Source organism: Channa argus, chromosome 4 (assembly GCF_033026475.1).
Source record: "Channa argus isolate prfri chromosome 4, Channa argus male v1.0, whole genome shotgun sequence".
NCBI lineage: Eukaryota > Metazoa > Chordata > Actinopteri > Anabantiformes > Channidae > Channa > Channa argus.
The window spans coordinates 11,414,879-11,441,299 of record NC_090200.1 but is presented as its reverse complement, the minus strand read 5'-3'; the positions used below and the strand labels follow the sequence as shown (position 1 = coordinate 11,441,299).

The 26,421-nt window shown below is 39.1% G+C and overlaps 3 protein-coding genes across 3 annotated transcripts; all 3 read right to left on the bottom strand.

Moving 5' to 3' along the window:
• Positions 1–1,055: 1,055 nt before the first annotated feature.
• Positions 1,056–8,422, bottom strand: hbp1 (HMG-box transcription factor 1). Its single transcript, XM_067502750.1, has 11 exons — positions 8,330–8,422; positions 6,841–6,937; positions 6,573–6,753; positions 5,756–5,876; positions 5,507–5,621; positions 5,021–5,139; positions 4,650–4,806; positions 4,301–4,445; positions 3,415–3,702; positions 2,510–2,651; positions 1,056–2,375 (listed from the first exon to the last, which is right to left on the bottom strand). Exons 1-11 carry the CDS (start codon positions 8,360–8,362, stop codon positions 2,358–2,360), a joined length of 1,416 nt encoding a protein of 471 aa, XP_067358851.1. The 5' UTR covers positions 8,363–8,422; the 3' UTR covers positions 1,056–2,357.
• A 441-nt stretch (positions 8,423–8,863) lies between these two features.
• Positions 8,864–15,591, bottom strand: LOC137126222 (cAMP-dependent protein kinase type II-beta regulatory subunit). Its single transcript, XM_067502751.1, has 11 exons — positions 15,102–15,591; positions 14,062–14,097; positions 13,289–13,341; positions 13,108–13,191; positions 12,793–12,899; positions 12,490–12,643; positions 10,918–11,019; positions 10,756–10,830; positions 10,568–10,636; positions 10,333–10,468; positions 8,864–10,226 (listed from the first exon to the last, which is right to left on the bottom strand). The coding sequence occupies exons 1-11, from the start codon at positions 15,373–15,375 to the stop codon at positions 10,093–10,095; spliced, it is 1,224 nt and encodes a 407-aa protein (XP_067358852.1). The 5' UTR covers positions 15,376–15,591; the 3' UTR covers positions 8,864–10,092.
• Positions 15,592–19,244: 3,653 nt separating this feature from the next.
• Positions 19,245–25,288, bottom strand: hsp90b1 (heat shock protein 90, beta (grp94), member 1). The gene is made up of 18 exons (XM_067502749.1): positions 25,127–25,288; positions 24,490–24,592; positions 24,045–24,186; positions 23,821–23,937; positions 23,379–23,710; positions 23,027–23,138; positions 22,802–22,933; positions 22,596–22,712; positions 22,330–22,467; positions 22,162–22,239; positions 21,622–21,687; positions 21,079–21,348; positions 20,729–20,974; positions 20,459–20,595; positions 20,275–20,353; positions 19,933–20,088; positions 19,609–19,707; positions 19,245–19,499 (listed from the first exon to the last, which is right to left on the bottom strand). The coding sequence occupies exons 1-18, from the start codon at positions 25,173–25,175 to the stop codon at positions 19,473–19,475; spliced, it is 2,400 nt and encodes a 799-aa protein (XP_067358850.1). The 5' UTR covers positions 25,176–25,288; the 3' UTR covers positions 19,245–19,472.
• Positions 25,289–26,421: the final 1,133 nt, after the last annotated feature.

The following is a 26,421-nucleotide window of genomic DNA, read 5'->3' as shown; positions in this document are numbered from 1 at the left end:
TGTGGTAGCATCTTGGTAAGATTTTATTTATCCCTCCATTAAACCTCCATATGGCAGCAATAACAATCACATTTAAGCAAACACAATGGATGGTTGTGGTTTTTACTGTAGCTCACTTTTTTCTTTCACACAGCAGTGTTTATTACCTGTATTGTGTAACTTGCACCTTATGACAGAGACACATTGTTTTAAATTACAAAACTGCGAGAAGAAATGAAAAATGCTTTCAATATCTGACCAAGACTGAGTTTTTTTTAGTTGTTCTTTTAAAGTCTCAATAATCTTGAGCCAGAAGAACATCAGACAAAGTTTTCCTTTTCACCATATACTCCATAAAGTATTCAACTCAGATCATTTTGGATTAGACTGTTACAAACGTGCTAAAATTAGATTCCTATGCTTGAAACGCTTGCAGGGTGTTGATCATTGTTATTTCATGAGGCACATGCAGTGTTATGAATCTCATGCTTTCAGACTAACCATTTCCTACCAGCACACAAGAAAGGCCCAGAGATATTCATAAACATAACATCCCAGAGTCCATAAATCATTTGAGATGTTCAGATTTCTTAAAGCTTTCAAAGCCATTGTTCATGTAACCGTAAGATTTTAGTTTCCTTGAGCAGTGACACAATATTTATTATTTGCACAGCAGACATACAGTTGTTGACCCTACAATCGTATCATATGTTATAAATGGAAAACTGAGAAGTGAAACGTTTATATCATGGGAGAAAGCAGCTCGGCTCCAATAAACAATAGAGCAATGGCGCCCTCTGGCTAAAACAATATAAATGGTGTCTTAAAACAGTTTATATTATTTTACATTATAAGATTTTATTATTTATGCCAATACCATTAGCCAAGAGCCAGCTCTGCAAATCTGTTAACATCTAACTACATCACTAGATGTTTTATGAAAATACTGCTTCTTCTCTGGAAACAGTCTACACTTAAAAGCTTATGATAATGTGTGCTTTTATTTTCCATTTCCTTTCAGATCCTTTTGTCTTGTCCAGGGGAAAAGGCCAGAGTTCTAGTGAGTATAAGATTCATTAAAAGCTTTGGCATTGTCTTTATTCAGCCCATGAGTGAATAGTCCTCCTAAAAGTACAATTGCTACTTTGTATGTGTCGGTGCTTGATGGTTTTGATGTGGCAGAGAAACAGAAGAACAAAACACTTTAATTGTGTTGTTACCTGGAAACCTCTGGCTTTACTGGATGGACGTGTAGATCAGTGGATATTGAGAGCTCTTAAAGCGTGACACAACATTTTCCTGGGTCAGTGTGACATTTAAGAACAAGCACTTGTTCATGGAAGGAAACCGGTCATGATTCAAGGCAAAGGACAGGCAAAAAAAACAGAAACAAAAAAAAACGTATTTCAAACCTGAAGCCAAACATCCCGACATGTTATTACAATTTATGATAAAGAACCATATACTTGAATGAGATGCAAGTTTAAAAAAAAAAAAATATTTATAATATGGTACAAGGATATTCTGTGCAAGAGGTTGTTGGGGCTGTGACACCTGTACATTATGAACAAGCACTTAAAATTCAATAGCAACCTGAAAGCAGAGCATGGCTACCGGACCATGATTGTGTCAAGATACTAGCTATATTATACAAATGGTTTCCACCAGTATACAGTGGCTGTATAGGATAAGATTACATATTTATATAAAGTGCAAAAAAAATAAACACTTACAGTGAAGGCCTGAAGTGCGTTGTGACTGTAAACCCACCACCACATGCTAAAAGCCTTCTCATCTTATGGTCAGGTGGCTGGGTAAATACCAAACACTTGGCAGGGCATTATCACAAACTGTTGTCCGTGGTTCAACTGCAGAATATATTCTGTATTACAAAATGTATGAAAGGTATACCAATCTGTGCAATATATTGAATGGTACAAATATAATCAATATGAACAGTGGTGAAAAGGTTATCTAAAATCCCCTTTTTATACAATTATAAATAGACACTTTTTGTTTACTGCTTCTTCTACGTTGAAGTATAGCACCACAGGCTCTCATTTGTTTCAACTTTGACTTTGAAATATTGTGAAAGAAATGAGAGGATTCATTCTTATTTCAGAGGAATAAGACATCTATGACATTAAAGATAAGAAAATATATGCACTGTTAGTGACTAGATTACATGTTTTGTTTATAGTTCATATTTCTGGTTTGTCTTTATAATGTTTCAAGGTTACAAAAAAGCAAGTGAATTCAGCATCACAGTTGAGTCTCAAGAATACAGGAGAGCAAACAGGCATCAAGCGGTCCATTAGACTCTGTCCAGCACCTCTCTGATGCCAAACCACCAGCAGTTGGGGTTTCTGGGGGATTATCTAGGTCTGCTGGGAACCCTGGTGAAAGATCACATAAATAGTAGGGAAAAATGTAGGATGGACACAAGACAGAAAATAAAGACGGGTGGATCTAATGTAAGATGCAGCGTCAGGATGTTGGAAAAAGCTGCTGTGTGGTAACAGTGACTTACTGAGTTGGTTCTTTTACGTTTCCAGCAGTCTGGATTGAGTCTTTTCTGTTCCTCAGCCAGAGCTTTGGCCTCCATGGTGTACATTCTCCTCTCTTCACTCTTCATCTTCTTCCACTTGTCGCCCAGGATGACACTAATGGCTCTGGAGTGAGAAGTTCAGGGAGACTATCAAGGACTCACCTTTCTCATAATTTTGTCCTAAAATAGGTTTTTACTTAGTTGTGGATTTATTTTTGGTTGTTTCTATTTTGTTTCCCTTTCTTTTCGATCAGGGAATATGACACACTACACTAGATTTTTTTCCAAAACTTAAATTAGGCCATGTTAGCCCTGCTTTAAAGATTACTTTACAAATATATAATGGTAACATCGCCAAACTGCACTAAATGTTTTACAGACTGCCATGACCACCTGGTGAAGCAACATTAGATAAAAGCGCTATATAAGAAGGCGTCATTTACCATACTCATACAATGGCATGACATAGGCTGGTAACCCAACAGAATGAAATAAAACATAAAAACATAACATTACAGTAGCTAAATACTGCATATTGAGGCATGTTTTCTGTCTTTGCTCCACCGCTATTGTGGTAACAAAAAAAAAAAAAAGCATTACTCATCGGTGCTTAAATGGTGGTTCTAAATGAGGGAAACAGCATTTCTCAATCACAATGTATTTGCCATTATTCAAACGTAGCTGATCCAGACATTAGAACTGATAACCCACTGGTGTAAAGATTACTTCTCACCAAAACACTCACTCCCCGTAGAACCGAGGATGTGCCAAGAAGGAGGGGATCTTTGACAGCTAAGGCAATCAGTCTTAAGATGTGACAGAACCTTAATCTCAATTTGATCATTCTGCTTTACAAAAAACTACTATAGACAACATAACCTCAGTACCTGTTGTCCTTTCCAGGATACATCTGCGTGTACTCCACTCTGTACTTCTTGGCAAAGAGCATGAAGGCATTCATTGGCCGCTTGCATTTCGTAGGTGTGGCACCACTGGCTGTCCCTGAGGTGTGGCTCCTGTTTGATTTGCTACTGGAGGACTGTGGGGAACTGGAGCGCTCAAGTTTATCACAGTCTGGACTGACAGCACCCCCACTGGACAGGGAGGTCCTGCGCTGACGGGCCATGCTGCTGAGAACATACACTGCTGAGGAATCAAGTGGGGTGAAGTCATAACTGTGGGAGAGAGAAAGGAAAAAAGATTCAAGTTAATATTGTCTCTGTAATATGATTCATTTTACAAGCAATTTGAAGATTTTCATTGTTATTTGTTCAAGAAAATCTAAAGATGTCACTTGAAATTCTGCACAACGGACATTTATCATTTTAATTTATCTTGTTGTAATAGAAATCTCACTCTCCACAGATGCTGTATTTGTAAATGATTCTACATATACATATTCTATAAATGAGTAAATGCAATAAATACTATAAACTGTTGTTGTTTTTATTGTAACAACAACATTTGTAAATTTTATATTGGGCTATTTGAAGTTATAAAGAAAACTTCACTCCAGTGTGCAGTATAATTTTGTTAAGCAAAGCCAATGTCAAAATACAACCTATTTTTATACTTTGTAAAAAGTGGTGATTAGAATGGCTAAATGAGGAAAAAAAAGAAGGCTGCATGGTAACAGAACTGTGTTGTTACCTTGTATAATTGTCTGTACGTAACTTTACATCAGACACCTGCATATAATGCTAACATGATATGGCTCTTCACTTGCATCTTTTACTTACACTAAGGACAATCACATTAGATACAAGCATGTACCTTCTGAACGTGTCAAAGACGACAGAGTCATCACAGTTAATTGCATCTGGATGGTTTGGCGGCAGGCACATATCTCCAAGCTGCATTTCATAGCAAGGGATCCCATGGTGCACCACGGTAAGGCTCGGATAAAAGGAAGACCACCCTGAAAAAGACAGATGGTATATTACAAATCACACTGATCCAAAAGCTGTTTATTAAACCAAAATTTGTTTCTGAAATAATTCAGCTTTTGCCTCGTACAAAAAAAGCTGACATTTATCTTGGTCTTCTGTCTCAAAAGCAGAACTATAATCCCCAGTCAATTAGCAGCTTGCATACTGATGAAAATAAAATAAAGTTATTTTACCTTTATTTTTGACAAAGAATGGGTGGTCCAATCGGCATTCAGCTGTTAAAGGGCTGTCATCAGATGAGCCAGGGTCAAATGTGAGTTTAAGAACAGCCTGGCCAAAAGATATCGTCTCCTCATGACTTACCAGCTTCAGCCCTTCTGATCCATATCTCTGAAACACAAGTAAAGCCCAATATAAGGAGTCATAACTCACCATCAACACACGATAATTGAACTCAAACGGAAGAAGAACTGGTGCCTGACAGCCTGAGACGCTCTTCTATTATACTACCACTAAAAAAACCTTAAAACGTGAAAATTATAACAGTAAAACCGATTATTAAAAATATTTTAAGACCCACTAAGGTCATATATGTATTGCCTACCTTAAGAGAGAAGGATGGTGGCATCACTCTTTCATCATCTGAGTCATCATCGGAATCTCCAAGTTCATCAGCTTCCTGCCACTCCACATTAGGGCCTCGATGGAAGCGCAGGCGGGTTCCTGAACATCAACACAACAGTGCAATGTGATGAATAAGCAGATGTGTGACGCTACTAACACAAGGATTCTGGAAAACTGGTGCAATGTGACCATTTGGACAGCAGATGTCAGGGTTTGTCTGCAAAAGGGTGTAATTCAGGCTAATATTGGTTGGGGACAGTAGAAAGGGTGGATTTTCTTTAGGAAAGTGTAAACAAACTGTGTCAGACCCTTTAGTCTGGAGTATGCCCTTAAGCCACAAGGCCTAATTGTCAAAGGAAATTTTTAAAGTAATTTCTAAAAAAAAATAACCAAAACAAACAAAAAGCTAACAGTTGGTGTGTGTATAAGGTGAGATGTAAGTGTGTACATAAGTGAATGTATGCACCTTTAAGAAAACAATGCCAGGCTGTGGAGGGCCATGAGTGAGACCAGGCCATGTCTTCATCATCAGAAAAGGATGAGGACATTGAGAAAACTCCAGATTCAGATTCACTGCTGGCCTGTTGTATAAAATAGAATACAACTTATAGAAAGTAGAATATATAGTTTTACTGTGCATGTCCTACAGAATTTGCTAAGACATAAACACTGGTTCCTCATCAATGAATTTCACAGGTTAGAAATGAAAGCTTACTCTGACACGCCTGCGCTCCCTGAGGTGACCTCTTGAGGGATTGGGTGCGCTGCTGGCTAATGGGGGCCGGGCATAGGAATGTAAACTATTACTGTTGCCAAAGATGTGGACTGGAGATGATCTTAAAAAAAAAAAAAAAAAGTAAATGCATACCTACTAAATGCATACTCATCATTGCTGTGTCATCCACATAAATGTGCCAACTCACATGGACATTGTATAAGACGCCAAAAAAAATACAATAATGATACATAAACATTACTTCTTACATTATTACACTGCAAACAAAGAAGTTGATTATAAAGACACTGATACTGTCTATATATCTTGAAAATGACATTTTTTACAAGTGAATGTTTTTGTTTTTTTGTTCTTTAGGCTTATAGTTCAGGGTCACCACAGTGGATCATTGTCCGCATGTTGATTTTTACGCCTGGTGCCCTTCCTGACGCAACCCTCCCCAATTTCTACAGGGTTTGGACCGGCACTACACAGCTGGGGAGGGGAATGGGCTGTTAGGGGCTCAGTGTCTTGCGCAGAGACACTTTGACATATAGCCGTGGCCAGGGATTGAACCACTGACCCGGTCCGTGGACGCCTTTACCAACTGAGCTGAATGTAATCGTGTAAAATCAAGTGTTAGCCAAATTGATTGTAAAGATGACATTGCAGTATTCTGGTCATAAGAGGTCATAAGAGAGGTCATAATATCCGTCTAGGTGCAGTTTGTAGGCTGTTGCCAACTTGTCTTTGTGTTTATGTCAATGAAGCAATAACTTATATTTAGATGATTTTAATTTTGGTTTTTTGCACTAACCTCTTATGTGGTGCGTCCCTCAGCAAAGGGCTCTGAGGACTGGTAGCAATGTTGGCCAGCTCAGCAAGCCAGTTGGTACTGGGAGAACAGCTGAGCTCCTGGTGAGACACTCCTGCTCCGACCTGAAATAGCCCTGGAGACCTCTGGTCCTCCTCCACCTCCTGCAGCTCTGGCATGTCATCTGTACAGAAGACAACAATATTATACCATGGAAAAGCTACATTTATCTAAATGTAGAATGCAACCTCTTGCCAGTTTAACATTTTACCATAATCCATGTGGCACCCAGGTGAGGAAGGCAGGTCCTCAGTGCACTTGAGTGGATCAAAGGACTTGTCCATTCCCACAATGCTCTGCTGTTTCCTCTTTAGAAAACAAAAAGGGGGCTACAGGTCAGTTTACACAGCATCCATCATCAAAATCTGCCACGTCAGCTGGTTTAAAAAAAAAAAAAGCAGACAAGATTAGCGCTTTCACAAACAAAGTGAAACTGCTGCACAATTTCAATTTAAAGTCAGTTTCAATTTGATGCACTCAATAAACTTTCAGAATGAATGAAACTGTAGTCTAAATGGCAGTATGTGGCTTTTGATAGACATTTGATTCCATTAATACATTGGGAGAAAAATTAATAGACACAGAACAACAATAAAATATTACACATAAGCTGTTAAGCATTTCTGGCTACAGCAAATAAAAAAAGATCCCAGACAGCATGTAATCATTGCAAGACATGTCGTGCACTTCATCGGTAAAGGCTAATAGAAAGGTAGCAGCTTTTACGGAATCTTTTGTCTCTGAACCGACACAGCAAACCACTGTAACTGGTCACGTGATCGGCTGCGTGGAGGCCTTGTTTATAAACTTAAAAGGGGTTTGGCGCATGCGTACCAGAGCTCATTCATTCATAACTGCGTAGCGAATTTGATAAATAGCAGGAATATGTCTCGAAAAGTGGCGAATAGACGTTGAAAAAAAAACACGAAGTTGTAAATATGCTCGAAAATATTAATGGAAGAGTGAACTGTTGTACGTTGATTTGAAAGTTATCTGCTCTTTGGCTGCGTGTAATATTTAAAAATAATGTGGAAATATGAAGCAGTTGCTGCAACAGTCCAAATGCATGACTTTACCACGAAGAACTCTTGGGTTATTTGCGTTCTGCCAACCGATCAACGCTCGCCACGACTCTGACAAACTGCTGCTGGGACTTCGATCATGCGAATATAACGTCACTTATACCGTCAATAAAACGATTCCAAATTAACCATATGTTGCAGAAGACTGTGCTGAGGCCTGGCCTGCCGCCCCCCCCCCCCCCCCCCCCCCCAAAGCAGCAGCAGTGCCCTGAGCTCAAACCCAGGGGCTGACGGGTCTAACACTGTAAACAAAAGAATGTCAACAAGTTGAGGCATGACGCAACCTCTCTGCCCCGTTCAAAATGAATGACACGAAAACCCCCAGAAGCCTTTAAACGCATTTTTTCATACAAATAAACTCGGAGTTCAGCGACTGCCTGACTTCTGTGGTTACAGAAAGCTGCAACCGAAAGGGTTTGTTTTCGCCACAACAAAAAGCGCCACAGCGAAGAAAAAATTCTGTCGAGCAAACCCGTTTTGTTCACATCGAATAAACGCGTGACAACCCTGATAAAATGCCTTATTACAGATGCAAAGACGCGGAGCACACGGTGTTCTAGTTAAAAACTAGTTTGGACCGTTTATTTCATCGAGAAAAGTATTCAACTTCCCACTTACCAGAGCTGTCGCCATCAAGAAACTCTCTGGCATTCACTCGACGGGTGGGAATGAATGCTAAAGGAGAAAGCCTCCTATTGGTGGACAATAACGTCAATAAAAGAAATCGGACTATTTTACTGGTTCATACGGCTGACAAACGTACAGAAGGCGGGGCCCACTTTGTTGATCATCGTATCATTGGATGAACGTACGTGACTGTTACCACCCAGTAACAGCTGATTGGCAAAAACAGGAACAATACAGTGGATTTTATTTTTTGCAATATTTCAACTACAGCAAGAAGTACTTGCACATACTGTTCTCCAGATTATTTGTCTTTCTTTTGTAATGAGATTATTGCTTTAAAGTTTTGCTCTAATGCGTATCGAGAGATCAAATCAGTGTATGAACAATGAATGAATGAATGAATGGAGAAACTCTTAATAGGCAAAGTTGTGATATTGGGTAATATAAATAAAATTCGAATTGAATAAAAAACGTTGATACGGTCCATTGTAATAAAGGGTTAATATGAAAAAAAGTTCACGCAGATATACAAATGTTATTTATTGACATGAAAAGTGAAACATATGGTATTTTCAGCCAGTGTTATGGAATTACTTTCAAAAATTACAGGTACTACCTGCACAAAGGGGGAGGGGTGGTAAATTCTGAATGTTTAGATGATAAACCTTTAAATGTTTAAGCTGCAGTAAACCACAGACAAAATACAGAAGACTTCAATTATTGATTTTAAAAGACCCACTTTAGATTCCTGTTTAGAGAGAACATGAGAGCATGTGTTTCCTGACATGGTAAGTTGTTGGCAGAGGTAGACAACAATAATGGATGCCTTGTTTCACTGACACAAAAAAGGTCTTACTGTTTTACATTAAAACACAGGAAAATCAATTTGCTCAAGACATTGCTTATAATGACTACAGTCTAATGAGGCAACTTACTAAAATAAAGGTGACCCTATATAATAACAGTAAATACTCAATTTCAAATTGTACAGCAATATGTTGTATATTGATACAAAACTATCAGCTATCTCTCTGATTATTTTTTTGCAAAAGCAGTATAAGGCTCACAGCCACGAACACTTACCAACAATGACATTGTTTATGAATATGTATTCCAGGGGTTCATTTTTATGGTAAACCAAATTGATTTTGTGTAAATCTTAAAATACTGCCAAATCTATACTATATTGTCAAAATGAACCTTTAATTAAGTTTAATGAAATCAAATTATCTTTCATTTTTCACGTTTGGGCAGTCTTGTATCAGTGCACCTCATGCTGGAAGTGTGCTCTTGCTGAAAATCACAAGAGAACATGACATATTCATTCATAATTATCCAGTAAGAAATTAGCTTTGGCATCTGATTTTAACAAACACTGTTTAGAAATTTACAAATGATACTGTACTGTAGATGGAAGTATAACACTGGAGATGAGGTGAGATTTAACAAAAGTGGTTAATATACAAACAAATAATGTGCCTTAAACTGACAAGGAAAATGTAGACTTACATTTTTAAGGTGAGAGTTGTGAGAAATCTAATTTAAACAAGCTTTAAGCACTCTGCTTTGGCTGACTTTAGTTACAACACTCTGTGGCAAACTGTTAAAATGAACCTCTCATATGGGGATCTGACGCATAGTCACAATTGTTGTAGTGGGCATTCACATTTTTTGTAAGAAAAGCAGTTTAAGTGGTTACCGGAAAAAAAACCCATCCATACAAGCCTTTTCTTTCCTGGTCCATTGGAGCCAGCTTATGCACTCTGTTGTTCAATCTCAGGGCTACTTCCAAAGAGGGTAACGAGCTGCTCTTCATAGTTTGCAATGTTTCTCTTCATGATGTCCATGCACGGGCCCAGCAGTCTCTCAAAGGCTTTAACATCCAGGACTAAAAAAAAAAAGAGAGAGAGAACAGAAGAGTCAGGCTTGAATCATATCCTGGAGAAGGTGCTGGACAAACTGTAGTATTGCTCATAACATTGCACAAAGTATACCCAAGCATTTGACGTTCCCCATGGCATAGGCAGATGCAGCTCTGGGCTTGTTTGTGACAAGCGCCAACTCCCCAAAATACTGGCCCCTAGAGCATGTTGCAATATCCACCTCCTCTTCCTCCTGGTCTTTTTTCGTCTGGCAAGAAAGAAAGACAAAAAATAACATCCCCGACAACCACAACATTTTTTTTTTTTTTACACTTAAAATTTAAAGGTTGAAACTTGGCAAACATACTCTGCTTCGTTTCATGGTGATTCTAACTTGGCCAGACTCAACAATGTAGAAGCAATCCGCTAAATCACCCTGCAAAACAAAGAAATAATGCAACACAAAATCAAGTGACTTAGCGTTCATACCTACTCTAATGGAGAAGAAAATAAAAACACAAATTCAAGCACAGGCCACACAAAAAGATTCATCACCTGAGCAATAATCTGCTGTGAATCACTGTACACCCTGGTGGTTAGCACGTCTACTACTTTCATTCTCTCTGAGAGCTGTGGATGAAAAGATACTTGGTTGATAAGGTTTTTACTGTAAATCCCTGCAGCAGCTTCATAATGCTCGAGGACTAATTGTCTAACCTCTAATGACATAAGCAGTGGTAGTGTTTCAATGAATGCCTCATACATCTTCCTCTTCTTGGCATTGTTCTTCACGATGATCCTCCTGAATGTCAGACGATCCTGAAACATAAAGAAAACAAGAACAAACAGCATTGTGGTTAAAGAAATTTACATTTTCCAAGCTTTAATCATGCGTCCTTGCTTATGGTTGTGTGTGTTTGTGTGTGTGTGTGTGTGTGTGTGTGTGCGTGTGCGTGTGTCAAAAATGTCCAGTAGGTCTGGCATCATCATAATTTTTATGCAGTGCTTGTTTCCCCCACACTCTCTGGAACAAAGGATACATGCATAGTAAAACTCTTTTCCCTATAGTTCCAGACTGTTCTGGCAACATTTGACCAACCAATAACTCTTATGAAACATTATTTCGCAGCAGGGGTCGCTATAAACACATTTTTAGCAACTCAAAACACCGCACCCGTGGGATATCTTGCTTATTTCAGCAATAAACCTTAATGAATCTCCCAGTTGTAATTTTTTTAGGTATAGAAATGCTTCAGACACAAGTAATGACCAGCAGCATGTTAGACGACAATATGCAGTGGAAGCTATTATCACCATGTAAGATAGCACATACAGTGGGCCAGGGCGCCCTCTAGCTGGGAAACAATATTTTACCACCCAAAACAAGCAAGCATGACTCTTACATTTGTCAGAAGAGCCAGTCATGGGCACTAGGGCTCAGTGTACAAGGTCATTAATATTCTGACAAGCTGCCACTAAGTTACCTGTGTGCGACTTTATCCCAGGCCTATCGAACCCTAATTAGAGTTCTAACTACAGTCCACTGCTTGCACAGAGGCCTTTCAGTACACTCCATCCTCAACCTACGTTGGTTGAACACTGCTGACTGCTTGTTCTCAGAGTACAAGTACACAGGTCAACAGCGGACACAGCTGCAACATGCCCCGTCCACACAGAGATGACATAACAACGCCGTTACCCATGGTTTATAGAACATGACCCTGACTGAGTCATTAATAAACAAGCTGCTTCACAGGAAGGGATCAAGTAGCAACTGAATATTCATGGTCATTAATTTTAAAAGAGTCAGATGCTGTTTAAGAAAAACACCCATGAAACTTTGCTTTAAAAATTACTGTTGATTTTAGAAATTATACAATTATCTCGCTTTGTGTCTACTTTGTCGAGGTATTGGTATTATGATGTCTGGATTGAGGTGCATACTTGTTAAGCTTGGTTGTCTTAGATGACGGGCTACAAAACAACCTGTATTAACAGTTATGAAAAAATATTATTTTCATATTTAGCTTGCACATTAATTATGATTTTATATATGCATTTATAAACATGTGAATTCTTATTTAGGGATATTATTAAAGCTCTATCACTTTTAATTGTATTCACTGGGTTTTATGTGATGACAATGTGGTCTCCCTTATGATAAAGTATACTACCACATACAACCTGGATGTTTACAGTAAATCATAACAAGTGACAGCACAGCATGATATAAAAACCTGAGTACAGAACCAGCTGTGCTCCTTCGTGAGGATTTAATGGTTTACTCACTAGGCACCAAAGGGCTCCGGGTGAGGTGGCGATTATTGTGGCTGCCCTGGGAGTGTTGTACATCAATGCAAGTTCTCCAAAGCTGCCTCTGTCGTCATAGCAGCCTACAAGCTTCTCTGTGCCATCTATCTTCACAAAAATGTTGAATGTCCCGCTGAATGAAAAAAAAAAAAAAAAAAAGAACATAATCAGAAAAGCAACTTATAGCAGTAGTACTAGTGCCTCCTTAAAAGTGTAGTCAGAAATAAACCCTGAATTCTAATTATATTTAAAAATTTATTTGGGGGGAAAGTGTGTAATTACCTTTCGATAACATAAAAGTTGTCCCCATCGTCATCTTGATCAATGATGTGCTCCCCTTCTGTGCAGAACTTCTCAAACATGGCATCCAGAACCTGAGACATCTCTTCCTATATAGTAAAGAATACCAGCATTTCACAAACATCATATGAATTTTGCATTTCAAACCAGTAGTGATATACAATCCCCTCAGTTTTCTGCTTTAGCTTCTAATAAATAACTATATTATGCAATGAGCTGTGACAAAAGGCTCCTGACTCTTCTGACGGTGTAATTCGAGTGATAGCAGAGCACAAACACATGGAATAATTAACTCACCGGATCTAAATTCTTAAACAAAAGAATGTCTCTGCATGCTTCCTGTAGTCTTTGTCTCTGCTCATCAGTTTTTGGGTGGGTGACCTGTAGGAAGAAACCAGTGTGTGAAGTTACACATTTATTTATTCTGTGCACAGAGGAAGTCATGGTGTTGAACATATTAGCAATACGCAGAGCTTACCCAGGGCTCTTTATCCTCCTCATCTTCATCAGGATTGAATGCTTCAGCACACACTGCATGACAGAGATCAACAAATGAGTGACCTGTCTGCCATGTGTGTATTCAACACTGTTCGCATTTATTTAAAAAAAACAAAAAAAAAAACATGTTTGGGCAAAGACACCGCAAACCAACTTTCTTTTTCAAGTGGCCAAGCAGCACAGTTCTCAAGCCAGTCTACTGACAAAAAGTAAACCTTGTGGATGGTTTAGCACTATGTCATGTCAGGCCATAAAGCCAACTTTCCAATCTTAGGTTTGATGATTTTAAAGGATGCAGTGACGGTTGTGGTTTTAAGAGCAAGATAAGAGATAAATCTCTTTAGACTGAGATTATCTGAGTCCATTTAAGATCTAAAGTCAAGTAACGAAAGAGAAGTACGATCCACGTTTTACAGAATACATTTACTTGAACATACTTTCCTTTGTATTTATCATGAAAAAGAGATTATGACCAACATATGAGAGATGAGACTGTGATCGTAATCTCTGTGCCCAGGTCACGCACAACCAGACCAGAGAAGTGGTTTCACAAATCAACATTATAAGAAACAGAAGAAAGTGAGCAAAGACAGATGGAAAAATACTTCCATGTCGCTTGTATTAGAGCAAATCTGACGTAGCTTTGGTAATAATGTGTCAAAGAAGTTTTATATATGTCCAGCACCAACACTGTCCAGAGATTTCCTCTCAACAGAGCAGCAGGCTTTTTAACAGCGGTAAAGGAAAACTCACCCGATGCTCTTCTGATGAATCTGTTTATCACTGGGGCTGCAAAAACATAAAAAAATATATATAAACATGTTACATTTATAGAATGAATATAGCTCACAAGATATAATTTAGTGCTCTGGTTTTCTACTTCTGCAGTATCACATCTGCAGCAGAGTGAAGCCAGCCCTGTGCCTGTTGGGGATCTATCATCACCTGGATAAAACCTGAATAAGCACAGCTGCTTTGAAGTGCTCTTTGCCTCTTCAAATCAAATTTAAATGAGAAAATATTCAAATGTAAAATGCACCAAAAACTGCTAAGCTCCCACACAATAGCTCATTAGGAAATATACATATGAATGGTGGTCTCATCCATTAACAGCCAGCCAGTGTTGTCTGAGGAAATACACTGAAATATCATCGGTGCATGCATATGACAATTGTTAGTTTCATGACTGAATATAGTGTTTTTATATAACCACTGTTGCCAGCCTTGCAGACCCCACCACTCATTGGGATGCTGTTATAGAGCTCTGGGTTGCTATGCTACTTGCTGCACCTTATGGCAATCCTGCACTGGCCATTGTGTTCAATATGCCCACAGCTAGTACGCACGACCTAAATGTGGGCAGTCAGTGTAACGTTTTTGTTGCTTGCCCCATAGCAGAACCTTACTTTTTGACATTTATCTGTTTTGCCAGTTTGTATATATTCTGATAAGTGTAGGCCCAGCAGGCCTGCAACCGCAACTGAAAATATTCAAATCGCTGAGAAGTGCATGCAGTCCCTTGTTCTTGCAGCTGCTGCTTTCCTACACAAAAACACCCTGCATAGACGAAGAGCAAGACACGTTCATTAAGCACCATTCAGCCTCCGTGACCATATATGGCAACGGACAGAGCCCTGGTGGATGCAAGGTGGAGAGCGCTGGAGCATCACTGCGCTCCGTGTGTTTCTCCTCCTCACACACACAGCGATGCATGCTCATAATTCAAAATGTATTGAGGCCATGCACATTCACATGCAGTATCTTCCTGACATGTGTTAAACCTACTGGCCCACCTATGAATTCCTCGTCATCGTCGTCGTCGTCCTCCTCCTCCTCCCCATTTTCCGAATCGATCTGCATGGCTTCGTCAATGAAATTGACCGCTTTTCCAGATCTTGGGGCCGAATTTTGGTCATTGCCAAACGAGGCCTCTTTGGTCTCACTGTCCTTCAGCTGGGTGAAGTACTGTAATGCAAACTCGAGCAAATCCCTGGGCTGATTCCTCAACACTTCCACGGTAAAGCTCTGTAACAGCTCCGTCAGTCCTTCAGGAATTTCTATACTCATTCCTGTTTTCAGTCTATGAATGTGGAAAAAAGCGGTTTGCTACAAATCAGAAATAATCAAAAGCACACCAGTTAGCAGATGGGTGTCGTCAGGAAGCCATCTACAGCCGCTGCTTTCTTTTTCTTGAATGAAAATGGCTCTGGATTTTTGGTCCAAGCATCTTCTGCTGCTTCTGGCTACAGGAAACCCACGCATGTGACCCAGGAATCCATGGCAACCACCTATCCAGGGATTGCGTATGAGCAGCAGCAGCAGCAGCGCAGAAACTGCAGTCAGTCGCAAAATACAAATTATGGAAACCTCAGGGTATATCAGCCAGTTATCGATTTGCACTGACAGGGATGAGAAGAGAGATCTGGAGTCCGTATTAGGCCCGTTGTTGTTCCTGTAGTCAGTTCAGCGTTTCTTGTAAATAAATGTACATTTATTTCTACTGTGTTTGTGCAGACCTACAGTGAATATCACTTCTAAGTAATCACAGCAAGCAATAATACACCTGCAAAATAAGTCTGTAGCCTCCTATTATAAATGAACATGCAATAAACGTATACAATCATTTACACCACAATCAGCCATAACATCAACAACACCTGCTAAATGTAATGCAGGCCATGACTGCAGACCAGCCAGAGGTGTAATGGAATCAAAGTGGTCACATTGGCACTGTTGCACTTTTACTATAAAAGCTAAATACCAGTTATTACCTAAAATCATAAATATAATTTTAAGCCATATGACAAAAGTTCTTCACAAAGTCTCACAAAGCTAACGGTATTGTTTGTTCCAGAGAGAGAGAAATTACTACATTTAGTGCAAATACTGTAGGACCAGAAAGTTGCTGCCAGTTTTATTACAGAATGAAACATTCAGACTAAATTCTGTGGGTCTGAATTTAAAGCCAACGCACTTTAGAGACCCATTCACAGTGAGCTGTGATAACCATTTAATTATTAGTTATTTTGTACGCTATATTTTTCTTCTGCATGCATGCCCTTGAACCTGTAAAACCAGGTAACTCCCTCCAGGGAGTGAGTGAGAAATCACAAAAAAAGAAAATACAAGCGAGGACAATGAAAGGAGAAATCCAAATCATATGTTGGCACTAGTGGACACAGAGACAACAAACCAAAGAAATGCAACAAACAGTAACTTCAAAAGAAATGGTGGATCTGATTACAGTGACTTTTAAAACCATCAACATTTGAAAACTGCACAAGGCAGAAGGAGCAGAGACCCAAAGCATTTAGTGCTGGGGTTAAGGACAGAGAGGAGCCTTTGGACAGATGATCTGAGGTCAGTGCTTCGACTGGGACACTGAATAGTGCTACAGTATGAAAACCCCCACAGAGTGCCAATTGTGCAACAGTCCTCCTTTGTGTGCCATATTTTTGGGATTATCCCGCTGTGTTGGATTTGATGGTGGCAAGCACGAGGCAATAAGGAATTTAGACACAATTCTACATTAGGGAAATTCTTACAGCCAATACCTCTCACCCATCACCTCAACCATTGTCTTTTGCCCATTAATCTATGCTCAATAGCCATAGCAACAGAGTGAGAAGATGTTTTTAAAAAGCGGTCTGCACACGTTCCAAAATTAACTGTGTGAACTGTGATGCAACAGTTATGCTGCTCAGCTACTGGCCTTCAAAATCACCACTCAAGATCTCGGGTTCCCAAACAGCTTTTATTTGGACATGTGCAGTCCCACCACATCCTGGTATCTACTGTAAGAAGACAACGAAAGCAGTTGTCAGCAGAGAACGATCACTTTGCATCTGCCCTGCTCTCTGAAGCATAGATCCTGAAGACTATTTCTGCGTAATGCATTTCAACTGGCAGACAGAAGCCCGCAGCTATGGAATTATTGCACTAAAAAAATGCAGAAAAAAATGTCATTAATATTACATATATTATTAATATTACATGTATGCCATTAAAACTTAGAAATGTAATTAACAACTAAAAGGACAGATCAGGTAATTAAATCTAACTCTCTATACAAGCATGAACTAACCTCTGTTGGCCCTTGACTGGAATTAGTGATGCTATTGTAAAGGAAATGTAGCTTACAGAGTTAAGTATAGCAAAGAACAGTGCAGCTTACAGTATTTTACAATGAAACTTAGAGTAAATGTTGTACTGTCAATATAGTTGCATGCAGTCCTGTCCTAACATGTCTTCATTCTTATAAAATGACCTTATAACTTTGTTCCATTCATGGTTTTAAGACTGGGTGACTGAGCCACCTACAGGACACGATAAGGTATTGTAATGCACCGAGTAAATGATTATTATGATATTTTGTCTTTGCACATGCAAAATTTTATAATTGTGGATCTGAAAAATGACCAGAAAGATTTATCACTGGAAACACTTCATCAATTTCTGGCAGCCCAATGCCAGTGTGTCGCAAAGAACCTACGCCATCAATTAACAAATGCAGTGGACAAATACAAGGTCATGACAAAAGTCATTGTTATTATAGTAGTAAAATTAAAAGCATTTATTTTTGTATATTTTATTATTTTGTTTAACATAATACATAAAGTGCAGATACTTTTTATCTGATTGTTCTGCTCCGTATCAGCCTGCTTCTTTTGTAGCGGGCCATTCTGTCTATTCATTCTTTTAAGGTTTTCCAAACCTTAACTGCTGCTGTACTCAGGTGTCGTGTGAAACCCAAACAATTTAATGTCATCATATTTTACTGGTATCGAAACTCACACACAAGCTGCAGTTTAGCCTTATTTTTAAGGAACAGTTTACTGTGTAAACATCTTCACTTTCTGTTCTGCAGCTGAGATGCTTTTGGTACATTTCTAGGTTTCTTGTTTCCACTATGAGTTTTTGTTATTGATTATGCAAGACTTGACTGCTTCTCATCTACTGTGTTCCGGTGCTCAGATACTCCTGAGAGCTGTTTGTTCCTTGTGGGGACACCTGTTCTGGTTCCAGTGTGGATGACTGACATTCAACAATAATAAAAGTAAATCCAACATTTGTCAATAGGTGAGTGACACTTACCAGGATGACCTCTCTCTCCACTGCACTCTATTGATTTTGTTCACCCATAAAACTAAACAGCAACAAACTTGCCAACACTGCTCAAAAGACACATGTTACAATAGGCACTTAAAATATTAGAAAACCCCCCTCTCCAAAACTAAATCAAGTCCAACCTGTAGGACTGCTGTTTGGATTAGCTTTAGAGAAACTCATGCCTACCTGATTTCAAGTGCACGGCTTTTAAGTTTTATTTTATTTTTTTAGTAACATGTTTTGCATTTCTGCTTTTCCTTTATCAGCAGGTGCAGAGATACCATCTTAACAGTTGACTAAAAATGTAGGCCAACTAGTGACAGTATGGCATCACTGACACACTTGAAGCCATCAATGCAGAATTTGTTCCCTGCAATTGATTGGGTTGTGTTCTACAATGTATTGTTGACAGTAAAGGCCATTTAGGACATTTAAATGAAACTGAACCTAGAGTGAAGGGGTTATGTCCGTTCAGGCTTTTTTTCCCCTGGCCGATGTTTTGTACGAGATGTGTTACTGTGAAAATAGGTTAAAGTCTTGTCTGTTCACCTTTGCATGAGTTTTGGAGTACTGTGGAAATCTAGACATAACAATTTGGCCTTAAGTTGCTTTGACAAGTTCAATGACTGATTTCCATGGCCACCAAACATAACCTGCCTTTTTTAAATATATCTAGAAACCTTTACTGTTACAGCTATTGTTTGACATCACAATCTGTAGTCACCCTATATAATGCACATTACTGTTACTATTAACTGTAAAATGTCTTTCAGCTATTCATGTATTTAACAACAATTTTCATAACAGCTTAACAGCAAACACCATGCTTGTTTTTTTTTTCTCCAAGAAACATTTATTCGATCGAGACCAGATCGCATTTTACCATCAACAGGTCAGTTAAATATTAACAAATTTACAGTCATGAGGAATGTAAAAAAACAAAAACAAAGCTCTTCTTAAAAACAAAAACCCAACCCAGAATGATGACATGGTGCTGGACCAAGATTCAAATCCAGTTTCCAGCTCCATTGTTACATGCCCTTCCATTCAGTGCTTCACAGTTCATCTTTATCTGTTTTTGCCTGTGAAAGAACAAATTTAAAGACATGAACAAAGAGCCACAAAATGTCAACAGTCCAGCATAAGAATTTTTAGGTCATTAAACTGGCATAGCAAGTTGAATGTTCTCACCGTTTCTTCATCATCCTCCTCCTCCTCATCTGCAATTTCATCTTTATCCTCAGAGTCATCCTCTGCTGGCTCTTCTGGCTCCTCCTCAGGTTCTTCAATCTGTAAAACAGTCACATGTTTAACACAATTGCCACGTTCAACAATTAAATTATTAGGGATGTTGATGTCTAAACAGAAAACAAAAAATGATTGACCATCATCAATGGAACATGAACATGGCTCAATCAAGCCAGAAACAAGAATGTGTTTACAGACTGTAAAAAGCTGCATATATCCTTACTCAAACTGAAATCATTTGCTAAGCAAATGTTGCAAATTACTAGCCTGTTCATCTAGGGGCACATTCATGCTGAGTCGGAGCATGCGCTCTATCCTGTCCCCATAAGCCTTTGTGTCAGCCAGCTGATAGCCTGAGCGCAGCGTTGCCGTCTCAAACAGAACCACAGCCAGATCTGATGCAGTCTGGTCCTCAGCATCATTCTGAAGAACACAAGAATAAGAAACTCTTCAGCTCTCTCCTCTGGTCAATTATGTTAAAATAAAATGCTGCACTGGAGCCAAACAATGCATGTTACTTAGATAATGTAAGGGAGCATGTTATTTTATACATAAAACAGCATAATTAAAATATCACAAAGCAAGTGAAGTGACATTGGTCAGACTTACATTGACTTTGTTAAGCATCTGCTTAATAAGAGGATGGTTGGGGTTGATTTCTAATGTTTTCTTCTGGCTGGCATAATAACTAATAGGAGAGGAAGAAAGCTGAGTTAACTGTCACACAGGCCACAACATTTACTTCTAAATTTGCATTTTATGACTGATGAAAAGTATCTAGGTTGTTGCTTACTTTGTGGATATATCTTTTCCTGTCTGGTAAGCCTGTGCTTTCATAATTCTCTCCATGTTTCCAGACCATCCGTACTGGCTGGCAACCAAAGCGCAGGGTGATTTTGTTAGCCTCTGAGAGAGGATGGCCTTCTCAATCTGTAGGAAAAAAACACTACTGTATCAAAGGGCTGTTGGAACAGACTTGATGCAAAAACAGTGTCCAAAATACAAATTCTATGACTGCTGTTTATGTCCAGGTAATGATTGTTATAACATATATGACCCTTACCTTGTCTTTCAGGGCCTTGTCCTTTAGCCAAGTTGTCAGAGGTTCAAACTCCTTCTCGAGGGCTTCTCTCTTCTCCTTGGCTTTCTCACCTTCATCAAACTTGACACCCTCCTTTGCCACATTCTGGAAGCGTTTCCCATCAAACTCTGGTAGGGCCTGAATGCAGTACTCATCCACAGGTTCTGTCAGGTAGATCACCTCATAACCCTTCTTCAGCAGCCTCTCAACAAAGGGAGATGACTCAGCCTTTAGAGAGGAACAGTGAAGAGGATCAATGCTAGGATTCCTTATTTGGCTTTACTGTATGCTTTTTAATTTTATGTTTTACTCCATCTATACAATTTTCTCACCTCTTTCCTGCTGGTACCAGCCATGAAGTAGATCTTGTCCTGCTTCTCTTTCATGCGCTCCACATACTGCTCCAAGCTGGCCAGGACAGTTTCACTGTGGGATGTCTGGAAGCGCAGCAACTTGGCCAGTCGGGTCCTGTTAGAGTGATCCTCAATGACACCTAGCTTGATATTGGTTCCAAACTCCTTCCAGAACTTATCGTTGTACTGTTCCTCTGCTATCTTTTTGATCATGTCCAAAGTCTTACGCACCAGCTTCTTGCGAATAACCTGAGTGAGGACAACAAGCATTTATATTGTCATTTACCACATTAGGTTTGAAGTCCTTATTCCTAATTATTTTACTTTGTTTCTTCTTAATTTCACTTCATGTAATGTAGTTTCTGACTTTCTTCTTGATTATCAAGCAGAACATATTTTTGCATGTAGTTAAAAACCTTAAGATAAATTAGCTTGTTTTATTGGATTTAGTGTAAAGAAAGCAATTTTCTGAATAAAATGTGTGGATTTTGACATTGTTTTTATCTCGAATATAAAGCTCACCTTGAGCAATTTGTGCTGCTGCAGGGTTTCTCTGGACACATTCAGGGGAAGGTCATCAGAATCAACCTAGAAATGAATTTCAATTAATGACATGCAGACAGACAGTCTTAAAGGACATATTTACTGATTTTGAATTAGCTTCTTTTGGTTTATAATAAAAACTCGACTTTTAGCTGAAAATGCCTCCAGATGACATTCTGAGGAACCTTCAAGTCAGATTATGTCATCTGATTACAAACTTAAGTTTGTAATCACAATCAACCTGCTTTTCCATCTTCCAGATGACATCATCGGAACTAATGCTGAAAACTCTTCCAGGTGATGTCATCTGGAGGAGTTTTGCAGCTAGAAGCTGACAAATATTTTCATATATGGAAGTTTAAAAGCATTAACCTAGATTTACACGCTAAAATAAAGCTTTAAAAAGCAAGTTGAAAATTGCTGAAGTCACCCTTTAAAGACTGAACAGCGTCAATTAGCACATGGTGGTATATTACCTACATAGAAATAAATAGAACAACCCCTGAAACAAACACTCACCACTCCCTTAATGAAGTTTAGGTACTTGGGCATCATGTCATTGAAGTCGTCTGTGATAAAAACTCTCCTGACAAACAGCTGCGACAGAAAGAGGCATCCATTAAGAAACTAAGCACCATTCTGTAATCAAACAGTCAAAAAACAGTGAACACTGTCTGAGGTACATACCTTGATGTAGTCATTCTTCTTAGACCCATATTCGTCAAACAGGCCACGAGGGGCTGAGGTGGGCACAAACAGGATTGACCTGAAGGTGACTTCCCCCTCTGCTGTAAAGTGGATATGGCTCAGAGGCTCTTCATTGTCCTGTTCAACAAAAATATTTTTTTTTAATTAATTATTTAATATATTTTGTTAATAATACAAATCTTGAGTCTACAGTGGATGCACACAAGCCACATTGATGTTTGAATTGCCACTGTTCGGGTGCCTACCTTGGAGAACGTCTTGTAGAAAGCCTTGTACTCATCCTCCTCTACCTCCTTAGCTGGTCTCTGCCATATGGGCTTGATGTCATTCATTAGTTCCCAATCCCACACAGTCTTCTCAACCTACAACAAAAACCACAGCATTTATAAAAAAGGCTTTTAATAGTCAATGAACTATTAAGTTTTGACCAATACTAAATGACATTTTATACCTTCTTGGTCTTTGGCTTGTCTTTAGCGTCCTCATCCTCTTCTTCTACCTCAGCCTCATCTTCAGCAGCCTCTTTCTCTGGTTCCTCTGTTGCCTCAGCATCTTCCTCAATGGGCTCCTCAACTGTTTCAGTCTGGCATGATGAAGAAAGGAGTTATGATAAAACAGATAATTCACAAAGATCAAGACCAAGTTAATGTGTGGCAGGAAGCATCTAAGTAATTACCTTGCTGGCCCAAACATAGATGGGGAAGTTGATGAATTGAGAATATTTCTTGACAAGGTTCTTGATTGTCTCCAGCTCCAGATAATCTGAAGCCTCCTCTTTCAGAACCAGTCTAAGGTAAGAAAAGAGACAGTTTTCTTACTTTTAAAGTCACAATTCTATAAATTTCTCACATTTGAAACTACAGGAACATGACAAGGTCTACTTCAACAGGTGCCACAGTTAAAGACCTTTTTTTAGTGCTGATAATGATTTATGGACACTGTCTTGCCCACAAACATATTCTTAATAGTTTGGGGCACTGAATGAAGGGTGACATAGCTATAGGTGAAAAAATAAAATGTGAACCCACGTGATAGTGGTTCCTCTGCCGAGTGTGTTTCCGCGGGGGTCCTCAATGACAGAGAACTGATTAGAGTCAGACTCCCAGATATGCTGGGTTCCATTGTTGTGCTTTGATGTCACAATGACCTTGTCAGCAACAAGGAAAGCAGAGTAGAAACCCACACCAAACTGGCCAATTAACTCTGAAGTAGACTGTCCCTCAGACTGCATTTCTGTCATCTTGCTGAGGAACTCGCTGGTGCCAGATTTGGCAATGGTTCCCAAGTTCTTTACAAGTTCTTCTTTGGTCATTCCAATACCAGTGTCAGTAATGTGGAGCATGTTCTTCTCTTTATCAGACTGCAGAATAGAACAATACATTTTTAGATCATGAACAGATCAAGAATTGTCAAAATTACTATCGAAAACGACAACAGTGACTTCGAGCAGTCCTTATTTCTTCTACATACCTTTATTTTGATAGTCAGCTCTTCATTGGAGGCCATCGCTTCCTCGTGGGTCAGAGACAACAAGCGGATCTTGTCTAGAGCATCTGAAGCATTAGAAATCAACTCCCTAAGGAAGATCTGTAAAAGACAATACACATTTGATCATTAGCTTAGCCTTTTCAGAGGCATGGAAAACACCTTACAAATAGTAGTGTATAAATGTAGATGCTTTTTTTTGTGCTCACCTCCTTGTTTTTGTACAAGGAGTTGATAATTAGCTTCATCATACGATTGACTTCAGCCTGGAAGGCATGTTTTTCTGACTTCTCTCTGAGTTCCTTAACCTGAGCTGCATTCAACCCATCCAGCTGGATTGCCTCCTCCTCTCTGAAGACATATGGATGCAAACACAATGTGAGATCAGGAGAGTGCATAACAAATCACAGGAGTCAAAGGACATGCTACATAACCCCAGGGCAAAAAGTTTATCCTTTCCTTAATAAGATATGCAATAAAGTCCTGCAAAGCATCAGCACAACAGCAACACCACAGGCCACTCCACTCCAAGGTTACATTTGTGTACACAGGCTAGATAACACTGACTGTGTTCTTAAGCTAGCTGATTTTTTTATCTGACATGGAACACTACAGTTTACTAAACGTGAAATATCTGAAAAGATAAACACCTACCTCTGTACCACCTCATCATCTGTTCTGGAGCCATCCCTGCTTTTACCCAAGTCTTCCTCTACTGTGGCCTCGACGTCAAGTTCATCATCTGCCTTTACAGCGGCTATAAAAGCGAAAAAGCTTGTTAATATTAAACAAATTGAAATTACAATAATTGCCACAGGGACACGTTGTAAGAAATCCAGCACTTAGTACATTAAGAATCAAACTCTGCAAAGACGTGACCAAGGGAGATCACCAAATATGTACAGTGTAACGTTCTCTTTTCAATAAAATATGTATACGGATCTTTGCAACTAATTAACATTCACTTATGTCCCTGTGCGTTAACGCGTGCATCTGCCAGCTTTAACATGTAATGGGTAGATCAGAAACTTCTGGAAAGACAACAGGGAACAACGAATAGTTGCGCTGCTCTGAGAAATGTTTCTGACCACCTGAGCCACCTGTTATTAACTGACAAAAATAAACGTGGAAACTGCTCATCTATAAAGCCGCCAGTCCGTAATAAACGACGGCAGAAAGGACGCACAAAAGCAAGTTAATACCCACGTTAGCTTAATTGCTAGTGTTAGCTAAAATGTCGTGGAACGTTAGGAAAAGGTGAGACGGGATAGCAAATGTTTCTGCTACTCACCGAAGGCTAAAAGTGCGGAAAGAAGACCTATTAACCAAATTCGTTTCATCTTAAGATGCTGCTTGAACGACGACGTGAGTCTTCAGAGACAAAAGCCGGGAGATCAGTGCACGCAGCACCGCTTTACAAGAGACTACCAAGGTACCTCTCCCACCAAAGAGCCTACACTATTAAACCAATAACAACTGACCAATGGCTGCGCACCACGCACACACTTTGACCAATCAGGGCGGCATGTGTGGTACATGCTCTCCAATCAAATTCTTCAACATAAGTCAATACCCGAAAATCGTGGCTGGACCCCATTGGCCAAGAATGAATAATCAGCACATCACTTCCTAAAATGTACCTCTCACTGTAGGGAAAGAAATCTCAGTCAGCACTTCAAACTTTGCTTTTCTTATGCAATATCACTGCCAAGGGACACACAATATTGATGACACTAAAGATGTAGACACCACTTTGTTGTTGTCTTGTCTTTACTGGCACTGATTGTAGCATTGATCTATGTATGTTTCGTTCTGTTAGACATAAATACATTTGCTTACATAAAAGCCATATGTGCAACGCCTTTCCTTAAAGGTGCGGATCCAGTGTAGTCTGCTATCTTGATGTAACAGCATCCACTGAATGAGTACACAAATTCTGCACCTCTGATCTTTCTCCATAAGGTGGCATTGTTCAGTTAGTCATCATGTAAAAAATTCAAGTAATGAAAGTGTCATTAGAGAATTATCAGGATTTGATAACGTTATCACACGAATTCTCACATTATTGTGCTAATGTGTGTTACTTAACCTATCTGATGGATACCTATACTACCTGGTTGCCTACTATCAGAATACAGGTCTCAAGTTGCTGTTGTGGTTACAGATATACAGTAGAGGTGAAGTGGTGGTTGTTATGTGATATTAAGTGTATGGCTGAGTGTTAAAGATGCAGAAAGAGATGGGAGATACACTATTTGTAGTTTCAGATTCATAAAAATATCCAATGTCAATAATCTATATAGCTGTTAGATCGTGCACTGTATTACACCGATCAATTATGTCTTAATGATATTAGGTCATTTTTGAATCAGTGCTTTGATCAGTTGAATGTAACTGGATTGAACACAAGGCCAACTGCTACAAAAGATTTTAAATCAATCAATACAGGATAATATTTCTACATACAGAAGCCCATAGAAATCTACAAAAGAGAGACGTGCGATGAAATACAGATACTTATAGGAAATCCAAATTGAGAGATTCTAAATTTGTCATACTATTTCATCCATCAAGACAAAATGGAGC